The sequence below is a fragment of the Neopsephotus bourkii genome, unplaced genomic scaffold (assembly GCF_033783945.1).
Source record: "Neopsephotus bourkii isolate Nb327-2 ecotype Australia unplaced genomic scaffold, CSIRO-AGI_Nbou_v1 NB_551, whole genome shotgun sequence".
Classification (NCBI taxonomy): domain Eukaryota; kingdom Metazoa; phylum Chordata; class Aves; order Psittaciformes; family Psittacidae; genus Neopsephotus; species Neopsephotus bourkii.
Genome location: NW_026901052.1, coordinates 96,574 through 114,849, shown reverse-complemented (window position 1 = coordinate 114,849; position 18,276 = coordinate 96,574). Strand labels below are relative to the sequence as shown.

The window sequence follows — 18,276 nt, the reverse complement described above, 5'->3', positions numbered from 1 at the left end:
CTAGAATCAATTGGATCTGGAGCATTTTGGGGCCTTTTATATTGTGAATTTGTCCTCTCTGGCCAGGGCCTTCAAGACCCTGGACATACATTGCCAAAGAACTAATATCGCTGAAAATTAAATGCTGGGATCAGGACATCTTTTTGACCTCATTGTTAATTCACCCAGAAGCTTGGCTGCTGTGCCCTGATGAATTGGGCTGCTGGCCTTCAGTGAAATAGCTTTGATGTGGGACAGTGATGTGACCAGACACCAGGTTGTCCTCTCTCAGAGTTAACAGTGGAGAAAGCAGCTCTGAAACTATAAGAAGAAAGGCAGATGCAGAACTTCGTGTTAAAAAACAGTGCAGGTGCTCCTCAGAGAGTCTGCATACAGAGATACATGCATCTGAGAGCCCAGGAGTCTCACACAAGAAGACCCTGTTTATGTGAATTTTGTGGTTAAGCCTCATAAATTGCCAGGTGCCACCTGAATTTGAGAGTGCTGTATTCTTTTTAGTTGAAGTAACCTGTGGTTAGGACCAGGGTGGTACTGGGAATTTAGAAGGACAGGGATAAGTGAGATAAACAGCTTTACAGTGGCTTTTAGAAGAGGGAACACAGAAAGAGCAAGAGCATGCAGGAGGGAGAGCAAGCTTGACATTGGGAGCAAACCGGGCAGACGTTGCAGCAGCCTCTACAAACTGACAGTGAGCTAAAGGTAGGCTGGCAGTACTAATGACAGCATCCCAGATACTCATAGGACATAGTGTCAATTCCTTCTCTTGGTTTAATGTGCATGTCAATGATTTTATTTTATATGTGCTTCCTCACCTTAGAGGTTGTTCTGTTCATTTTGGTCCTCATTGATGTAAGAGTACGGCAATCTTGCTTGTCTTCAGAAATGTATGAAACACTGGGATCTGGGAAGAAAAGGGATTTCCTTTCCCTTTTCAAGAAAAGGGTGATACTGAACATAAGCAACCATGGCTGGAGTTCATGCCTGCAGTTCACTCTTGAAGAATCCGAGTGGAGTGAGCAGGGAGAAGAAAGATTATTCACTGTGACCAGGCTGGATTGTGAGGAACAGCAGGGAACTGCATTGCAGACACTGATATTTAGCAGTATAGGCAGGTGAATGGAGCAGTGCAGGCAGGTGGCTACAGTGATATGGGCAGCTTGTTCTCAGTGGGACAAAATGAAGAAGAGCTGGGAAGAAAAAAAACCTAAATTTTAGTTGCCAAGGCCTAATGAATGATTTTGAAGTTACACACAGCTCATAAGGAAAGAGCTGAGCAGACTGATATGTCATTTTGGGTCTGGAGCTTAATTAAAGCATGTTGTTCTTTGCCAGTGGGCTTTGAAGGACTGTACTGAAATTATGCTTTATTGAAAGATTATAAATGAAATAATCTCAAAAGCACCTTGGGCATCATTGCTTTAGACCATAACTTGGATGTATTTCTTATGAAGTATGTCTTTTGAATAGATACTGCAGTGAGATTTATAGCAAGTTACGTTAATCGCTATGTGGCAATATAGTCAGTTTAAGAAACCTCAGCCATACCCACATCATTTTTAGTTCTAGTATATAGTCCTAATGTATATAGTTTTCCTAATTTTTATTACTTACACCAAACAGATTGGTAAAACTAAAATATATCAGAGAGCATAACTGAATCTTCTCTACTCTGCTTACTTGGCATTTCTCATAGCCTCGTAATAAAAAATAGGCTAGTCACTTCTATTCTTTCTACACAATTTTGTTTTCGAAATCTGATGCTGTAGCAAAAAGTTTCAGTGTTTGAGGTGAGAGTCTTGTCTTTACTTTTATACAATACCATATTTCCAAGGCAACCACACTGATATTCCTTTTGGCTTTACCTTTGAAAGCTAAAATTGCAGTCAAATTTGAACAGACTTTTTTTTTCTTTCCAGGACCAGTAATCATTACAGAGAGAGTTCTCAAGAGGGTACTTCAACAGACAACTAACTTAAAATATATGAGTATTCCTTCTAGAGCAAATCTGCAGCCAGTGTAAATGGCCTCATCTCCTTTAGTGTCCAGGGAACTGTAGCACTTTCATTTTCATATAATAAAAGCACCAAACTTTCAGAATGTAATTCTGTTGTCTGTAGTAACTTTACTTACTATAAGCTTAGTCAGCTATAAGAAGGATGGGGCAGATTTGGCTGTTCAGACCAGACGACTAATGGCTTGATATAAGATGTATTGGTGATCGAATAGACATTTGTGTGCCTCAGGATAAAAGTCAAAACTCATTCTGGTGCTTATATGAGATACTGAGTGGGCAGCCACGTCTGGGCCTCTCAGTTCAGTAGTTGTTTTGGATGAGTAGCTCACTGTCAAACCATTTCTCAGTTAAAGTGATTAGAACTGTTCTATTTAAAGCCATGGGATCATTATTCATTTTTGAAGATAAGCTAACTTACTGCTTCTTTCTCTCTCTCAGGTGATTTGGTTTCTGCCAGATTGCAGATGTCAGTAGCACCACAAATGGACCTGCCTGAAGAAATTCAGCATCTGTATACCAATTTTTCTGAATGGAAATTCAAGCTGTTTAAAGTGAGATCATTTGAAAAACTGCCTTCTGATGACATAAACACAGGGAAGGCAGAAGAAGTTGCTTCTTCAAGCAAAGAAATCATACTGTGTAAAGATGAAGCAGTGCCAAGAGGAGAAAACACGGACTTAATGGGCAATAGGCAGGTACTTGAGAATGATGACAAAAACATGAAAACACAGGACAATAAAGCTCATCAGAACAATCTGAAGCAACTTTGCCGCATCTGTGGAGTTTCATTTAAAACTGATTGTTACAAGAGAACTCACCCAGTGCATGGGCCGGTGGATGATGAAACTCTGTGGCTTCTGAGGAAGAGAGAGAAAAAAGCAACCTCTTGGCCAGATCTTATCTCTAAGGTTTTTAAGATTGATGTGCGAGGGGATGTTGATACTATCCATCCCACTCGATTCTGTCATGACTGTTGGAGCATTATCCATAGAAAATTCAGTAATACTCCATATAAAGTATGTTTTTCTAGGAACAGCACGAAGGAGTGGCAACGCCACTCTTCAAACTGTGATGCGTGCCACACTACCCGTCAGGGAGTCAAGAGGAAAAGTCAGCCACCCAGTGTACAATATGGCAAGCCTGCGAAAACTGTTGCAGAATGTGCTCAAATAAACAGAAATGTAAAGAATCAAGCACAGATAAACAAAAAATTAATGAAAGAGATTGTCAGTTGCAAGAATATACATCTCAGTACCAAGCTCCTTGCAGTTAATTACCCCATAGATTTCATTAAATCTATCTCTTGCCAGATCTGTGAGCATATTTTGGCAGATCCAGTGGAAACATCATGTAGACACTTGTTTTGCAGAACCTGCATCCTTGAATGTTTCAAGGTTATGGGCAGCTATTGCCCCTCCTGCTGGTATCCTTGCTTTGCTACTGATCTGATCACCCCAGTGAAATCCTTTCTGAACATCCTTGATAATCTGGGTATAAGATGCACTGTAAAGGAATGTGAGGAAGAGATCTTGCATGAAAAATATGGTCAACACCTCTCCAGCCACAAGGAGATGAAAGATAGAGAGCTCTACAGGCACATAAATAAAGGTGGCCGACCAAGGCAGCATCTCCTGTCTTTGACCAGGAGAGCTCAGAAACATCGTCTGAGAGAACTGAAGCATCAAGTCAAGGTTTTTGCTGAGAAAAAAGAGGGAGGTGATATAAAATCTGTATGCATGACTTTGTTTCTGCTAGCTTTAAGAGCAAAAAATGAACACCGACAAGCAGATGAATTGGAGGCTATAATGCAAGGGAAGGGATCTGGACTTCACCCTGCGGTCTGCTTGGCAATTCGAGTCAACACGTTTCTCAGCTGTAGCCAGTATCATAAAATGTACAGAACAGTAAAAGCTGTCACTGGAAGGCAGATCTTTCAGCCTTTGCATGCTCTTCGCACTGCTGAGAAAGCCCTACTACCAGGTTATCATCCATTTGAGTGGAAACCTCCCTTGAAAAATGTATCCACTAACACAGAAGTGGGAATTATAGATGGACTATCAGGATTGTCACTCTCAATTGATGACTACCCAGTAGACACAATTACAAAGAGGTTTCGGTATGATGCAGCCTTGGTTTGTGCCTTAAAGGACATGGAGGAGGAGATCTTGGAAGGCATGAAAGCGAAAAACCTGGATGACTATTTGAATGGTCCCTTCACTGTGGTAGTGAAAGAGTCCTGTGATGGAATGGGAGATGTCAGTGAAAAGCATGGAAGTGGGCCTGCTGTCCCAGAGAAGGCTGTTCGCTTTTCTTTCACAGTCATGAACATTGCTATAGCACATGGGAATGAAAGCAAGAGGATCTTTGAAGAAGTAAAGCCCAATTCAGAGCTGTGTTGCAAGCCCTTGTGCCTTATGCTGGCTGATGAATCAGATCATGAAACTCTGACGGCAATCCTGAGCCCCCTCATAGCAGAAAGAGAGGCTATGAAAAACAGTGAACTGCTACTTGAAATGGGAGGCATCCTGAGAACATTCAGATTCATCTTTAGGGGTACAGGGTATGATGAGAAACTTGTGCGGGAAGTGGAAGGGCTGGAGGCCTCTGGTTCCACTTACATTTGTACCCTGTGTGACGCAACCCGTCTGGAGGCATCCAAGAATGTGGTCTTCCACTCCATAACCAGGAGCCATGGTGAAAATCTGGAGCGATATGAAATATGGAGGTCCAACCCATATCATGAATCTGTTGATAAGCTCCGTGACAGAGTAAAGGGTGTTTCAGCCAAACCTTTTATAGAGACCATTCCCTCCATAGATGCGTTGCACTGTGACATTGGAAATGCAGCAGAATTCTACAGGATTTTCCAGATGGAGATTTGTGAATTTTTTAAGAATCCTGATGTGTCTAAAGAGGAGAGGAAGAGGTGGCAGTTGGCACTTGACAAACACCTCAGGAAGAAAATGAACTTGAAGCCTATGATGAGGATGAGTGGAAATTTTGCTAGAAAGCTCATGTCCAAAGAGACAGTAGAGGCAGTATGTGAATTAATAAAGTGTAAAGAAAGGCATGAGGCCCTAAAAGAACTAATGGACCTTTATCTGAAGATGAAGCCAGTGTGGCGATCCTCATGCCCTGCTAAGGAATGTCCAGAATTGCTGTGCCAGTATAGCTATAATTCACAGCGTTTTGCCGAGCTCCTATCTACAAAGTTCAAGTACAGGTATGAAGGCAAGATTACAAATTATTTCCACAAAACCCTTGCTCATGTTCCTGAAATCATTGAAAGAGATGGGTCCATTGGGGCCTGGGCAAGTGAAGGAAATGAGTCTGGAAACAAACTGTTTAGGAGGTTCCGAAAAATGAATGCCAGGCAGTCCAAATGCTATGAGATGGAGGATGTCTTGAAACATCACTGGCTATATACCTCAAAGTACCTCCAGAGGTTCATGAATGCCCATAAAACATCAAGAAAACAGGGCTTCACCACTGATCCAGAGGATACTTTAGGTGACTCCGTGCCACTGGATAGCTTGGAAAGCAATGATTCAGGGGAAGTCTAAATGTAAAGGAGCATTTGTTGTTGGGTTTATAATGGTGTTTTCCTGCAAGGAGGCAGCTTCTTTTTCAGGCCTGTAGAGCTACAGGGAAGTGTGAAAATATAATTTCTCCACTCCTTTTTAAAGGTGCTGAGTGGAGTTAAGCACCATGTCTGTTGGGATTTTCCAAGAGGCAATGCATTATGTGTTGTGTGTTGGTATCTGGTAACCCATGTGTCATGTGAGATGAAAGCAGGAACAAATTGAAAAGAAGGGTCTTCAATTTATTTTGGTCTTAACATGTTGCTTAGAAGTGAGACAGCCAGTGTAAACAAGGTTTATATGAAGTAGCATTTTGGAATGAATATGTTTGTGGGGAGTTATGACAGTTGCTGAAAAAGGGAGCAGGCTGTTTGTTCTTAAAACTATTTTGCTTTTTACTTTTTAAGAGGGTTTGATTATTTTATTAACAGTCCCTTGGCTTTTATAAGTAAAGGTTCATCAGTAAGAAATTTTGGTATTTGTTTGGGGACAAAGTTCACTTATTTTTGTATAAAATGCTGAGTAAAGATGCAAAATTTGATCTCACACACTTTAAAAAATATTATTTAACATTTCTATTGTAGTATGCTTAGGAGCAGATGGTGGTATCACAGTGCTCATTTCCTATATGAAGATAGAGGAAAGGTAGCTGGAATTTCTTAAAGATATTTTTATCATAAATAATGCAAACTAAAATGCAAACTCGTGCTCCTAAATCGGGATTGACAGTGCTTTGTGGTTGGTTATTTCACTATAAAAGTACATTCAAGCTCTGCTGTGAAGCTTGGTGCTTTACAAGCATTTTAGATTTCTATGGTAACTTTGGTATAGTTTGTATTAGTATTTGTATTTGTATTAGTGAATTCCTGGTGTCCCTGAAGTCACCAGTAAATTGTAATTAAAACCAGCAGGCCCACAGTTTCCCCAAATACCTTTAGTCACAGCAGACCCATTTCTCAGGAGGTGGATATTACCTTGATCAGATACATGCCATTGTTCTGATCTTCTCTATTAGGGTATTTCACTGACCGCTACTGATGTCCTCCAGTTGTATCCAACGTTGAGCTTTTCCCATCTGTGATACACCACACTCATAGTCTCATTTTCCAAATCATAAAAGAGGAATGGTATTTATTAACCTCAAGGATAGCTGGTGTACAAGATGAGTTAAAAAGCAAATTGTCTTGAGATTACTGCATATTGTATTTCATGTTATTACAGAAGTGTTTAGTAGGCATTCCTCCTTCATACTGTATTAGTTGAATAGTTTTGCTGGTTGTATTTGCCTTTCTGAAGTGGTATCTAGTATATTAATATACTAAATTTATCTGACTTTAATTCAATATTAATAGAATAATAGAATAATAGAATGATTTGGGTTGGAAGCTCATCCAGTTCCAACCCCCTGCCATGGGCAGGAACATCTTTCACTAGACCAGGTTGCTACAAGGCACGTCCAACCTGGCCTTGAACGCTGCCAGGGGTGGGGCAGCCATAGCTTCTTTGGGCAACCTGTGCCAGTGCCTCAACAACCTCATATTCATGAAATATACTCAGAAGTACCTGAAATGGACTGAAATCATCTAGCCTTTCAGCTCTGCACCTGTACCTAGGGCATTACTGTGCTTGGAGCAATCTTTCTGAAGCAAGATTAAATGCAGAAACAATCAAAGCATGGATCTAAACGAATCTGCTTTTCATTTTCATTTTGATGTGGCAGAAGTTGTTTTATGAATGTAAGTTAACAGCAACTTAATGGTCTGAGATTAGTAGTATCTTGTTCATGTTACTTACTATATCCTTGAGGGTCTGGTATTTACCATTTATGCAATGAAAAAATAAAGTGTTAGCAAGTAGTACCAATATTGATGTTATTATGTCTTGATTTTCTTAATTAAAGTATTTTTAAAGTTTTCTGTGATTTAGGATTTTATTTTTATATGGTTTCTTTAAACATAGTTTAATATTATGTCAAAATTTGCAGTTTGAAATAATACTTTTTACTTAAAACATGTACTTTTTAAGCAATTAGAAGGACTACAACATCTTTTGTATAGAGTGACACCTACATCTGCACTTACAAGTGTTCATTTCTACATTAATTTACATTTTTTCAATTCTTGGAATAAAACAGGTATTTCCCATACAGCATAAATACTAGCTTTCCATGAGAATCATTCTTTACAAACCAATGCAGGCAACAAATACAGCTGTTTCCCAGGGAGTATAAATATCAGGTATAAATAGCACCCTTTACCAGTAAATGCATATATAATTTGCATTTTTGGCTGGCATATACTTCATTATGCAAGTAGTTGCACACTTTTCTTTTTCCTCTGTATGTAGATTTGGGACAACCTTATGCGTTACCCTTGGTTTTTCCTGACTAACCAAGGGCCTGGTTTAACAACCCTGACTCACCTCACAGTGATTTTCACTCCAAATGGTGTATAGGGTTTTGTTGCCTTTTGCACAGGAATGAATTTCATCTCCAAGTAATCCAAACCTGTTTATTGTAATGCATATATGCTACTAGAGAGACAAACCAGACTCTTCATTTTACACGTAATTTCAGTGCCTCTGCTAACATTTTTAAATTCCAAGTTTGCTTTAACAAGCTGCTGATGTAACAGCAAGTGAATCATCTCACTGCCTTCAAAAGGCTGAGTAAGTAATATCCATACATGTATGATTTTTCAAGATGAGGCTTATATCCTGGGGTAACTCATCAGACTAAGGAGAATCTGGATGGGAACAGAGGAATGCAGTGGCATGTGGAAATACTCTTTTGTGAAATATTATTAAGCCATCAAGAGACATTTCACATTCTACAGCTGTGGGCGGGATAGCTGACACAAAGAACTGCTTTTTTTTTCACCTTTTCTTTTGGCTTGAATTTAGTTTAATCTTCTTTTTCCCCATTGTTGACATCTTCTATGAATGAAGAATCTCTCTTGAGAATTTTGAAGTCTTTAGAACAATCAGCACTGGAAGGGTAGGTACCTGCAAGTAATGCTTTTGTAAGTGGTGATCAAATAATGATGCTGCACGCACACAGCCATGCATCAAAGGGCAAACAAATTCTGACTCTGAACAGGTGCATCATTTGGTTATACAGTATGATGTTGAACTTCTGATTTTGAAAAGGCTTTAGAAAAACAGAGACACTTTTATTGGTGGTACTCTTTCAAATAACATTTTCATTTCTACATTAATACTTGGTACAAATCCTTGAGTAATTAATGGTAAATAATTTCTTGTTCTGAAATGTTGACTGTAGTTTTTATACGGTCATATGTATCTTCGTTTTGTTTGGTTTTATTCAATGGCTTTCTATTGTGAATTGCCATGTTATGAAACACTGTGAACTATGTTAGAAGCCATGATTCTGGTCTCACTTATTTTTTCCTCACAGGAATAATTTTACTGACTTCAAGCACATCAGCTTTGAATTTTAGTCATATAGTTCAGAAAAAAAAATTGAGATATTTACAGCATCCTAATTTCTGACTACACTGAGTTCTGTGCTTTGCCTCACTACATGGCTTCATTATTTTAATTTTCTTAATGTATTGCAGTTTTTTAATCCATGAAACCTATTTAAGATAAAGGTTTTATTGATATTTATGTTTTTGCCTTTGCCTTTCTTACTGCTTTTTCAACTGTGCACATGATTTCATGGTATCAGTCTTACTTTTCATTCAAATTGTGTATGCTATTCATATTTAGGCTGTTCTAATACCCAGAGTCAGCTGTGATTCCAGCCCTGTTTTTGAAATTCATTAGATTAACCAAATAAAGATTACTCTGTGACTTTCAGCAGTCCTGTCAGCACCCTTCCTCACAGGCAACTGTTTGATAGAAAACTAATTTAAATCAGTTTTATTTTGTCTGTACATGACTTTTGCTTCATTTACAAATACCATCTCTCTGTTTGAAATCAGCCTTGCGCTTAATAGCTATGGACATAATTGTCCATGCTGATACCTTAACCCTCTTTACTGGCTTCTGTGCATCCTTTGCATCAAATTTTAGCTCCTCACCATAGACTGAACTGTAAAGATTAGCTCTTATCTATCTTTCAGTTTATTATTTGTAGCTTCTCTTTATTACAATTCAGAAAGTCATAGAATCATAGAATCACAAAATTGTTTGGGTTGGAAGGGACCTTAAAGGTCATGTAGTTCCAACCCCCTGCTACGGGCAGGCACATCTTTCAGTAGACCACTTTGCTCCAAGCCCTGTCCAGCCTGGCCTTGAACACTACCAGTGTATGTACTGAGAAATCAGACGGTTTATATGATTACCGTCTTGCTTTTTTAAAAGCAAAAATAGACTTCTGTGTCACAATTTTCAGAGGTGAAGGACAGACACCAAATTGGTGTTTGATGTTCAGAGGTTGTTGCTCAAGCCCTTCCCAGAAGTTAGTCTTGTCTGAAATGGGATAGAGTAGGAAATAAAACCAGGAGGGAGCTGTAGCCAGATGCAGTCAGTCAGATGCAGATACAATAGAGCTTTATTTCTGCACTCATATCTACTTCATTTTATCTTCTAATTCAAAATTGCCTGAGGAAGAAACATCTTCTATTGAGTAGCTGCTTTTGAAGATAATCAATGCTCTAACAAGTATATGACTCAAAAGTGTCATCAGAATTACCAGGGAATTAAGTACCTTCTTCAGCCTCAAATGCTATGTCAGATGTCTTTTTCACAGGCTAATGTTCATGTATCTCCTTGAGTCCTTTGGAATATTATATTTTGCTTTACTTATGATTTTTTTCTGCCTGCAGTGACTACAGTCTCTGAGCTGTGATTTAATGCCCTTTATTGGGAGGCTCAGATGTGGTTTGACAAAGCAATTTCTCCATCCTGCTCAAATAAACCATTAAAAAACTCTACAGTTTAAGCTTACAATAAACTAATGGTATGTGCCTGATGAGGAATATTGTAAAGATTGACTCTGAATTGTCATAGCCACAGCCTTAAAGTAAAGAATGACAGATAAGAATTCGAAGGCGCCGTAATGTGGGCTTCTGTTTGCAACATGCTCTGAGCTCCTAGGGACTGCAGAAGTCAGTTCTGGAAATAAAGAGATGCTCCCAACATACTGCAACCATGCCACCAGTGCCTGAGCCACCAGACATTATCTCAGCTTGAACGTCACTTCATAGAATCATAGAATGGTTTAGGGTAGGAAGGGACCTTAAAGCTCATCCAGTTCCAAGCCCCTGCCATAGGCAAGGACACCTTTCACTGGACCACGTTGCTACAAGCCCTTTCCAACCTGGCCTTGAAAACTGCCATGGATGGAGCAGCCACAGCTTCAGTGGGCAACCTGTGCAGGGCCTCACCACCCTCACAGGGAAGAACTTCTGCCTAAGAGCTCATCTCAATCTCTCCTCTGTCAGGTTAAAGCTATTCCCCCTTGTCCTATTCCTACAGGCCCTTGCCCAAAGCCCCTCTGCAGGTTTCTTGTAGCCCCTTTAGGCACTGGAAGCTTCTCTAAGGTCTCCCCAGAGCCTTCTCTTCTCCAGGCTGAACAAGCCCAACTCTCTCAGCCCGGCTCCAGAGCAGAGCTGCTTCAGTCCATGGAACATTTCTGCACTGGTACAGCTTATGTGGGGAGTCTTTTGTTGTACAATGGTGAAGGGATGGGGGGTGGAGTTTTGTTGTTTGAGTATATTGTCTACCTTTGTTGCTTTTGTGATGTTGTAGCTTCAGTTTCATCATGAGTTTTCTTTTTTGTTTGATGCAAATGAAGTCTATGAAAAATGCATGATGAATGAATATTTTAATGACAATTCTGCTCAGTAAGAGCTGTGACTAACCTACAAAAGGGAATGGGGATGATAATTTAATTTCACCAGTTTGAAGGGACTTTACATGGGTATGATACTCATTTATTCCTTGGAAAACATATAAAAAACCTCTATTCAGATCTTACGTAAAGTAGCATGGCAAAGAAAACAGCTGGCACTGAAATCTGCAAATTTATACCAGTATCAGACTGGTGAGATGACAGTGAACATGGTGGAGGTGAATACTTCCCATTTACAAGCTCTACCTGAACTATAAGCTCCCTCAGCAGATGAAAAGGTTGGAAAAAGAATCTTTATATGGTTGACTTTTACTTCCCTCTGCTGTTGAGTTGTGAAGGTTTTAAGGGGAGTACTGTGCATAAATGACTGTTCATAGGAATACTGTGCTGCACATACTAATTTGTAAAGGCATGGCTGCTCAGAGACTGCACATAGTGATCAAATGGCTGACAGCTACTCTTGGTTTTCTTTTCTATATGGGTGTCCAGCATGAGAGCTGGATTGTGTATACTGAGCTATTATTGTTGGCTCACAAACGAGCTGATGGTATAGATTTTTGGAAAAGATGTTTGGAGCAGTAATAAAAATAAAAAAATAAAGTGATGAGGCTTTATGAATAGGCAGTAAAAGAACCCACAGAAATCTTAGTAAACTCTTGGGCTATTCAACCTTGACAATATCCTTTTCAATCTGAATCCAATCTTGTGCTTTGAGAAGCCAGCTGCATTTGTTCCCACCCTCACAGTGGTCCACTGGCTCAGTGAAATGCTCTGACCTGCAGCTTGCACTTTTAAGCTTTCACACTCTACACAGTCACCCTGGGAGAGCAGAGAAAGAAATGCATAGGGGAGGAGCTGGAGTAAATTATAAAAGTCCTGTTCATCAGAAGGACCTTCTGAAGTCAGTAGGAGCTCATAGAGTGGGGTGGATGTGAAGCTAGACCCCTTACCAGGCTTCAGATGGACCTCCTAAGCACACATGCTGTCCTTTTGTAGATTTTGGGATTTACAGTGCTTGATTTACCCCATGTGTAGGTGAAAAAAATTCAATAACTTGTATTATAAACTTTATTAGCTTACTAGCTTTTTAAAAATACGAAGAAGTTGTTGAGTACAGTGGTTTAAAAAAAGGGTTTGATTTTTATTATGAGATGATATTCCAGAACTGTAGTCAAAACTGACATATAATCATTCAATACATGGGGTAATATTCTACCAGCAGTTCCATTAAACTCACTGGGGATAATGAGGGGGTAATTTGTGCCATAAAACACAGAACACAGTTACCAGCATCTGGCTGTGTGTTTGCACAGTGCCCTCTGTGATGGGGTTCCTATCTGGATGTTATAAAAATACACACAAGAAACGAAATAAATTCATGAGCTTTGAAATGCAACTGAAATATTGAGATAATGGAAATCAAATAACCAGTTCTATTTCAACCATTACCAGCTGTCTCTGTGATTTCACTTCCTTCCAGGTGAATACAAACCAGCAGAGTAAATCTATTAAAACAACCTCCGAAGAAAGGGCTTTTTCGCTGGTGATGTTAACTTCATGGTTGTCTTTTTGCGCAGTGGTTTCATGGGTTGTTTTTTCAGGGGCACCACCTTTTGGGGAGTTTGTAGCCCTTTATTAATGTCAATGTGCTCATTGCAGAAGTACTTGACATTTGCTTCTGAGAGATGCAGAAGCATGGTCTCTGAGAGATCCATACATTGAGCATGGACCCAGTGGCCAGCCCCGCTGGAACAGAGGATCATAGCAGGCTTGTTGAATTCTGTTGAATAGAAAGGGACCCAGGTGTTATTGTCAATATTGCAACTGGCAGAGCAGGTGATCCAGTAGCCTGTTTCTGATTCATCTTCATCATCTTCATTGTAAGTGTCAGTATCAAATCTATTGGCTTCAGCACTCAAACAAAACTCTTCAGAATCTTCAGATGGAGTGGAGTCTTTAGGGTCTTCAGTTGACGTCTGACTGCAAATTTGTGCTGTCAGTTCTTCTTTCTTGTCCTCTTCTCCTTTGCATCTCAAAATGTAGAAGTAGTTTGCATCTGAGATTAACTGTTTGTTGGTCCCTGGAATGCCCAGCAATACAGACCCTTTGCCCATATCACTGCCAAACCACATCCTGCAGTGTTTAATATCTGGTGTCCAGTCTGGGCTCTCCCTTTCAACAATCTGTATATTACTGTCTTCCAGAACTATGGTGTTACATACCAACCGTTTCAGGTTCTCAGACTGGTATCCCCCAACAAGGACAAATTCGGTGTCACTGGTTTGAGTCACTATAGCACTCGACACAGATATCCCCCCTGGCAAGATGGTGCAGGTCACGGCTGGGCTGCCCAGCGGGAGATCAACTTTTAGCTTGTACAAGCTGGGGGACCTGGTGTTATTTTGAAGTGAATGGCCTCCCAAAATGTATATTGTATCATTTCTGGCAACTGAAACATGGAAAGCAAGTCCATCCTGAAGCTCTGGAAGTATGTATGAGGTACAGCATCCCAACTCAAAATCAACCAGAAACACAGATGGCAAACAGTCAACTACACTGTTCCATTTTTCAGTGGTTCTTTGTGCAAGAGGAATATATGATCTCCCTCCAAATATAACGCTCATGCTTTTTCCCTGACTATGAACTATGTTAATTGTATGCCCGTATCTAGCTTCAGGGACATCTCCATCCAGGTCTTTCTCAATACATTGAAATGTGGTTTTCTTACTATTTTTGCTTATCAGACTCATAATATAAATCTTATTCGAAAGGTCATTGTTAGGTGTTTTTCCACCATGGATGATATACTGGTACTCATCAGACTCCATGTTGCCTCTGAGCTTGCAAATGGCAGGGTAGCGGAGAGGGGGCAGGTAACAGGAATCATTAGAGAATAAGGCAGGTTTCATTTTGAGCTCATTCTCCTTTATATCGAGGAGGAAAACACCAGTAGGACAAGACCTCTTTGGCCATCCTTTCTGCCCAAAAAGGAAAGTGTGTCCATCAAAATTCAGGAGAGAGAAGCCTGGCTGAAGCAGCGATGAATTACTGACCGCTGATACTACCTCCAGCAACATTTTGTCTGCTGACTGGGCCATATTTGGTTCAGTAGCTGAGGAAAACAAACACAAAGAAGCAGATTAAATATGCTTTTGACACTGTTGTAAGAATTGTTAGCAGTGCTTGAATAGTGAGTTGTTTAGCAGGGCTTAAATAGTGTTGAAGTTGTGTTACCGGTTCACACTTTGAGACCCTAAAAGACACCCTTTCCTACGATTCAAGGCATGAATCAAGGTGAGACGTGTGCAGTTCCGCAGGATTTTGTACGAACTACAGCCCGCTAACTCCTAACATCCTAATGCTGCAGAGCCTACCGCCTCTGGGCCCTCCTCTCGGCTCTGGGACGGAGAACCGCCCCGCTCCGGGCCCGCCTGCTGCCATGGAAACGGCGGACCCGCGGCCTGCTGGGGTTGGTAGTTGTCTGAGGCTGGTAGCTGTCGCATGAGGCCGGCCTAGCTGCGGTCCTCAGGAAACGGGTTTGGAAGCTGTTAGCGGGCAGGAGGCGGGTGAGTGTGGCCCCGGGGCGGAAGGATTAAAAGTCTGGTGTGACCGGTGACACGAGGCGGTTTTTTTCCCTGCCTTCTCTCTCCCCGAGACTGCCGGCAAACCGGGGAGGAAAGTTGAGCAGGACCCCTGGGGCCGTCTGTGCTCCGCAGGCCGTCTCAGCAGGCAGCACAGGATCTGCAAGGGAACAGAACCGGGGTTGTTGTTGATCCTGGAGTAGAGAAGACTCCAGGAGACCTTAGAGCAGCTTCCAGTGCCTAAAAGGGTTACAGGAAACCGGGAGAGGGGCTTTAGACAAGGGCCTGTAGGGACAGGCCAAAGGGGAATGGTTTTAACCTGACAGAGGGGAGGTTGAGACAAGCTCTTAGCAGAAGCTCTTCCCTGTGAGGGTGCTGAGGCGCTGGCACAGGGTGCCCAGAGAAGCTGTGGCTGCCACCTCCCTGGCAGTGTTCAAGGCCAGGTTGGATGAGACTTGCAGCAACCTGGTCTAGTGGAAGGTGCCCCTGCCCATGGCAGGGGCTTGGAACTGGATGAGCTTTAAGGTCCCTTCCAACACAAACCTGTCTGGAATTCTGTTTTGCAGGTTTACAAGAAAGATACCAAAATTTACTGAAGACATGTAAGAGCAGTCAGTGCTAACTGTATTTCTAACTGTATAGGTAGGTATCTTGAAGCAGCAGCTTTTAGTGCTGGGGTGAATCTTGAACACTTACGCTGAACTGCCTGTTCGAAGTGAATTTGTTGCTTGGGAGTCTTGCTGCCAAGTGTTTTCAGTGTGAACAAATTCTGTATCGTTGATGTTTGCTGCTCACTTATGCTTTCATGGGTAGGTTTCAAGGTGTATCTTTTACCTTTTTTTACCTCTTTGTTCAAAATCTGAAAGAGTTTGTAGTAGTCAGCCTGGATAATAACACTGGAAGAGCTTCAGAAAGCACAGACACAATGGAGGGAAACAACTGGCTAGTTCATTGGCACAGTCCCTTGGTGACAGCTTAGTTGTGCCTTGTAGTAAATGTCCAGGTTCACTGTCCCAGCCTTTGCCAAATCCCTAGAACTTAAAAGCATGCACTAGCTTTCAAATACAGTATTTGAAAACAAACAAAAAATCCCAACAATGCTCACATTTTAAAATACAGTTCCATGTTTTGAAATCTGTAGGATTCATATTTTCCTTGCTCCTGCTTTTCATTTTGCTCTAACAACAAAAACGGGGCACATAGTGTTTCTTTTTTAAGGCAAGATTGGTGTCTTCTACTTGTGTGACATCAAAACCTGAGGACTGTGAAAAAACACAGTGTACTGTGTAAACCTATGGGAGCTGAGGATACTGACTACATCAGATTGCCATCAGTGCATGTTCTTGTGCACAGCAGGAGCTGTTGTGCTGCCTGCCTAGAATCTGATATGCAAACTGCTGTGCTAAAATACAGTTCTGTCAGTATACATGTCAGGTTTTGGTTTTATTATTTGCATGAAGAAAGATTTGCCCAGTTATTTACTCTCAGGTGATATGCTAAACAGGAATCTCTGATGCTTGTTTCTTATAAACCATTAAAAATGATGTTGTTAGAGAATCTTGCACTAAATTTGGTTTGCTGAGTTAGATTTCCTTTGTCTCTTCTTTCATACTGAGTGATTTCTTAGCTTGTTTTTACAAGATCTTTCGAAAAAGTAATATGTGTCTTCGCGGTGAAGATAACACAAGTGCATGTGTAAATAGTGCTCTGTGTTTTGTAATACTAGTATCCTACATTTGGTGGCTGGTTTATGTTTAAGGTCTAACTAGAGTATTAAAAATGTCCAGCAATTTAATTAGAATGCTGGCATTCGTCTTATATTCTTACAGATATAAATAATCTCCACATATGATAATTATGTGTCCACAATGTCCCAAACTATTTCCCAAATCTAGAGCAGTACTCAATCCAGAGTATACTGTCTGAAGAGACTGATGCATATAGACAGTGGAGAAGTGACCTCTGACAGGAGTAGCTCCTTAGGCACTTGCTGGAATTGCTTTATCTTTCCAGGTTGTTTCATGTTAATTATGATGTATTAATACAGTGTGGTTGATATTTGGTTGTGCTGTCCTGCACCTCTAACCTTCCAACGCTGCTGCTGTTCCCTCATCTGACCCTGAACAGCTTCAAGGTGGCCAAAAGGTGAAAATCTAAACTTAAAACAAAAAAATTAAGGTTTTTTTTTGGTGGCTTTAGGCTCAAAACCATGTCATTGTGGAGTCAGATTAGCATTAGTTAAAATAGCGGGGAAAAGCCACTGTCAGAATCAAAGATGGATAAATAATGAAGGGTGGAGTTACATAGACAATTACCAGTTAAGGTGACTTGAGTCATGCTTCATCATATTTATTATTTTTATAAAAGGCAAAGCTCCAAGGATTACACAAATAAGTGAGAATTCCAGCACTGTTTTTAAAACCTCCATATTTGAGAAGTGTACTGTAGAGATCTGACCTGAAAGCTAGTTTTTTTAAACAGAAAGAAGAAACTTAATATTCACCTTTATCTCATTTTAAAAACAAACATGATTTTGAGCTGGGTGTTTTCAAGGTGATAGTTGTTTGTCTGGCAAGAAGAGATTACAAGGTATTCGCGTTTAGATGGATTCGTTGGGAGATTTACTTACAGACTGATCAAAGAAAGAGAGGTGTTTTTTAAAGTCACTAGCTAATTTAATTGAAATGTGCTTGGTATGGAAGTAGGTGGATGTACTTCCAATTTTGTATGTAGGGTATTATTTCAGAATGTGTTTTATAGGATGAATGTGTTTTAGAAACAAAGGGTAGGATTCAGGCACCTCAATATCAAGTGACGTTTCATATGCCATGGGATATTATTGTATTCTATGGAAGGCAGCAAGTCTCCCATAGGTACTGTCTCCTAGGTCCTAGTAAATTTAAGGCTTATAAAGGTCACTACATTACTATGTTTTGGCACTGAGTCCCTTCCAAACTGTGTTTACTACTTATTGTTTTGGTTGACCCTGTGTAATAATTGTTGACCTCTGTGCTGTGCCAGTTACCTGATGAAGCAACAAAATAATTTTAACCAGGAGAGCAATAAATAATCAGGTCTGTTGTATAGCATGATTTTTCATCTTAATATTTGTTACCAATATGAAAAAAATGCTATGTTCATTGTAATTTCACAATAATCTGAATGCTACAAAATAGTGAATGATTTTATCTTATGAACTGTAGCAAACCCTAACCACATTTAATTTACACAGAGATAAAGAGTCTGAAAGAGCACTGATTGGACACTGAGAGAATGGATTAC

At 40.4% G+C, this 18,276-nt stretch overlaps 2 protein-coding genes across 2 annotated transcripts; one reads left to right on the top strand and one right to left on the bottom strand.

Annotated features, from left to right (window-relative positions):
- Window positions 1-392: 392 nt before the first annotated feature.
- RAG1 (recombination activating 1) lies at window positions 393-8,775 on the top strand. Its single transcript, XM_061351088.1, has 2 exons — window positions 393-699; window positions 2,453-8,775. Exon 2 carries the CDS (start codon window positions 2,479-2,481, stop codon window positions 5,575-5,577), a length of 3,099 nt encoding a protein of 1,032 aa, XP_061207072.1. The 5' UTR covers window positions 393-699; window positions 2,453-2,478; the 3' UTR covers window positions 5,578-8,775.
- A 3,769-nt stretch (window positions 8,776-12,544) lies between these two features.
- Window positions 12,545-14,582, bottom strand: RAG2 (recombination activating 2). The gene has a single exon (XM_061351087.1). The coding sequence runs from the start codon at window positions 14,509-14,511 to the stop codon at window positions 12,922-12,924; it is 1,590 nt and encodes a 529-aa protein (XP_061207071.1). The 5' UTR covers window positions 14,512-14,582; the 3' UTR covers window positions 12,545-12,921.
- Between the last annotated feature and the right edge of the window lie 3,694 nt (window positions 14,583-18,276).

What these genes read in the sequence shown, in the direction of transcription:
- RAG1 (XM_061351088.1), top strand. Translation starts at nt 2,479, where the DNA reads ATGTCAGTAGCACCACAAATGGACCTGCCTGAAGAAATTCAGCATCTG.
- RAG2 (XM_061351087.1), bottom strand. Translation starts at nt 14,511, where the DNA reads ATGGCCCAGTCAGCAGACAAAATGTTGCTGGAGGTAGTATCAGCGGTC.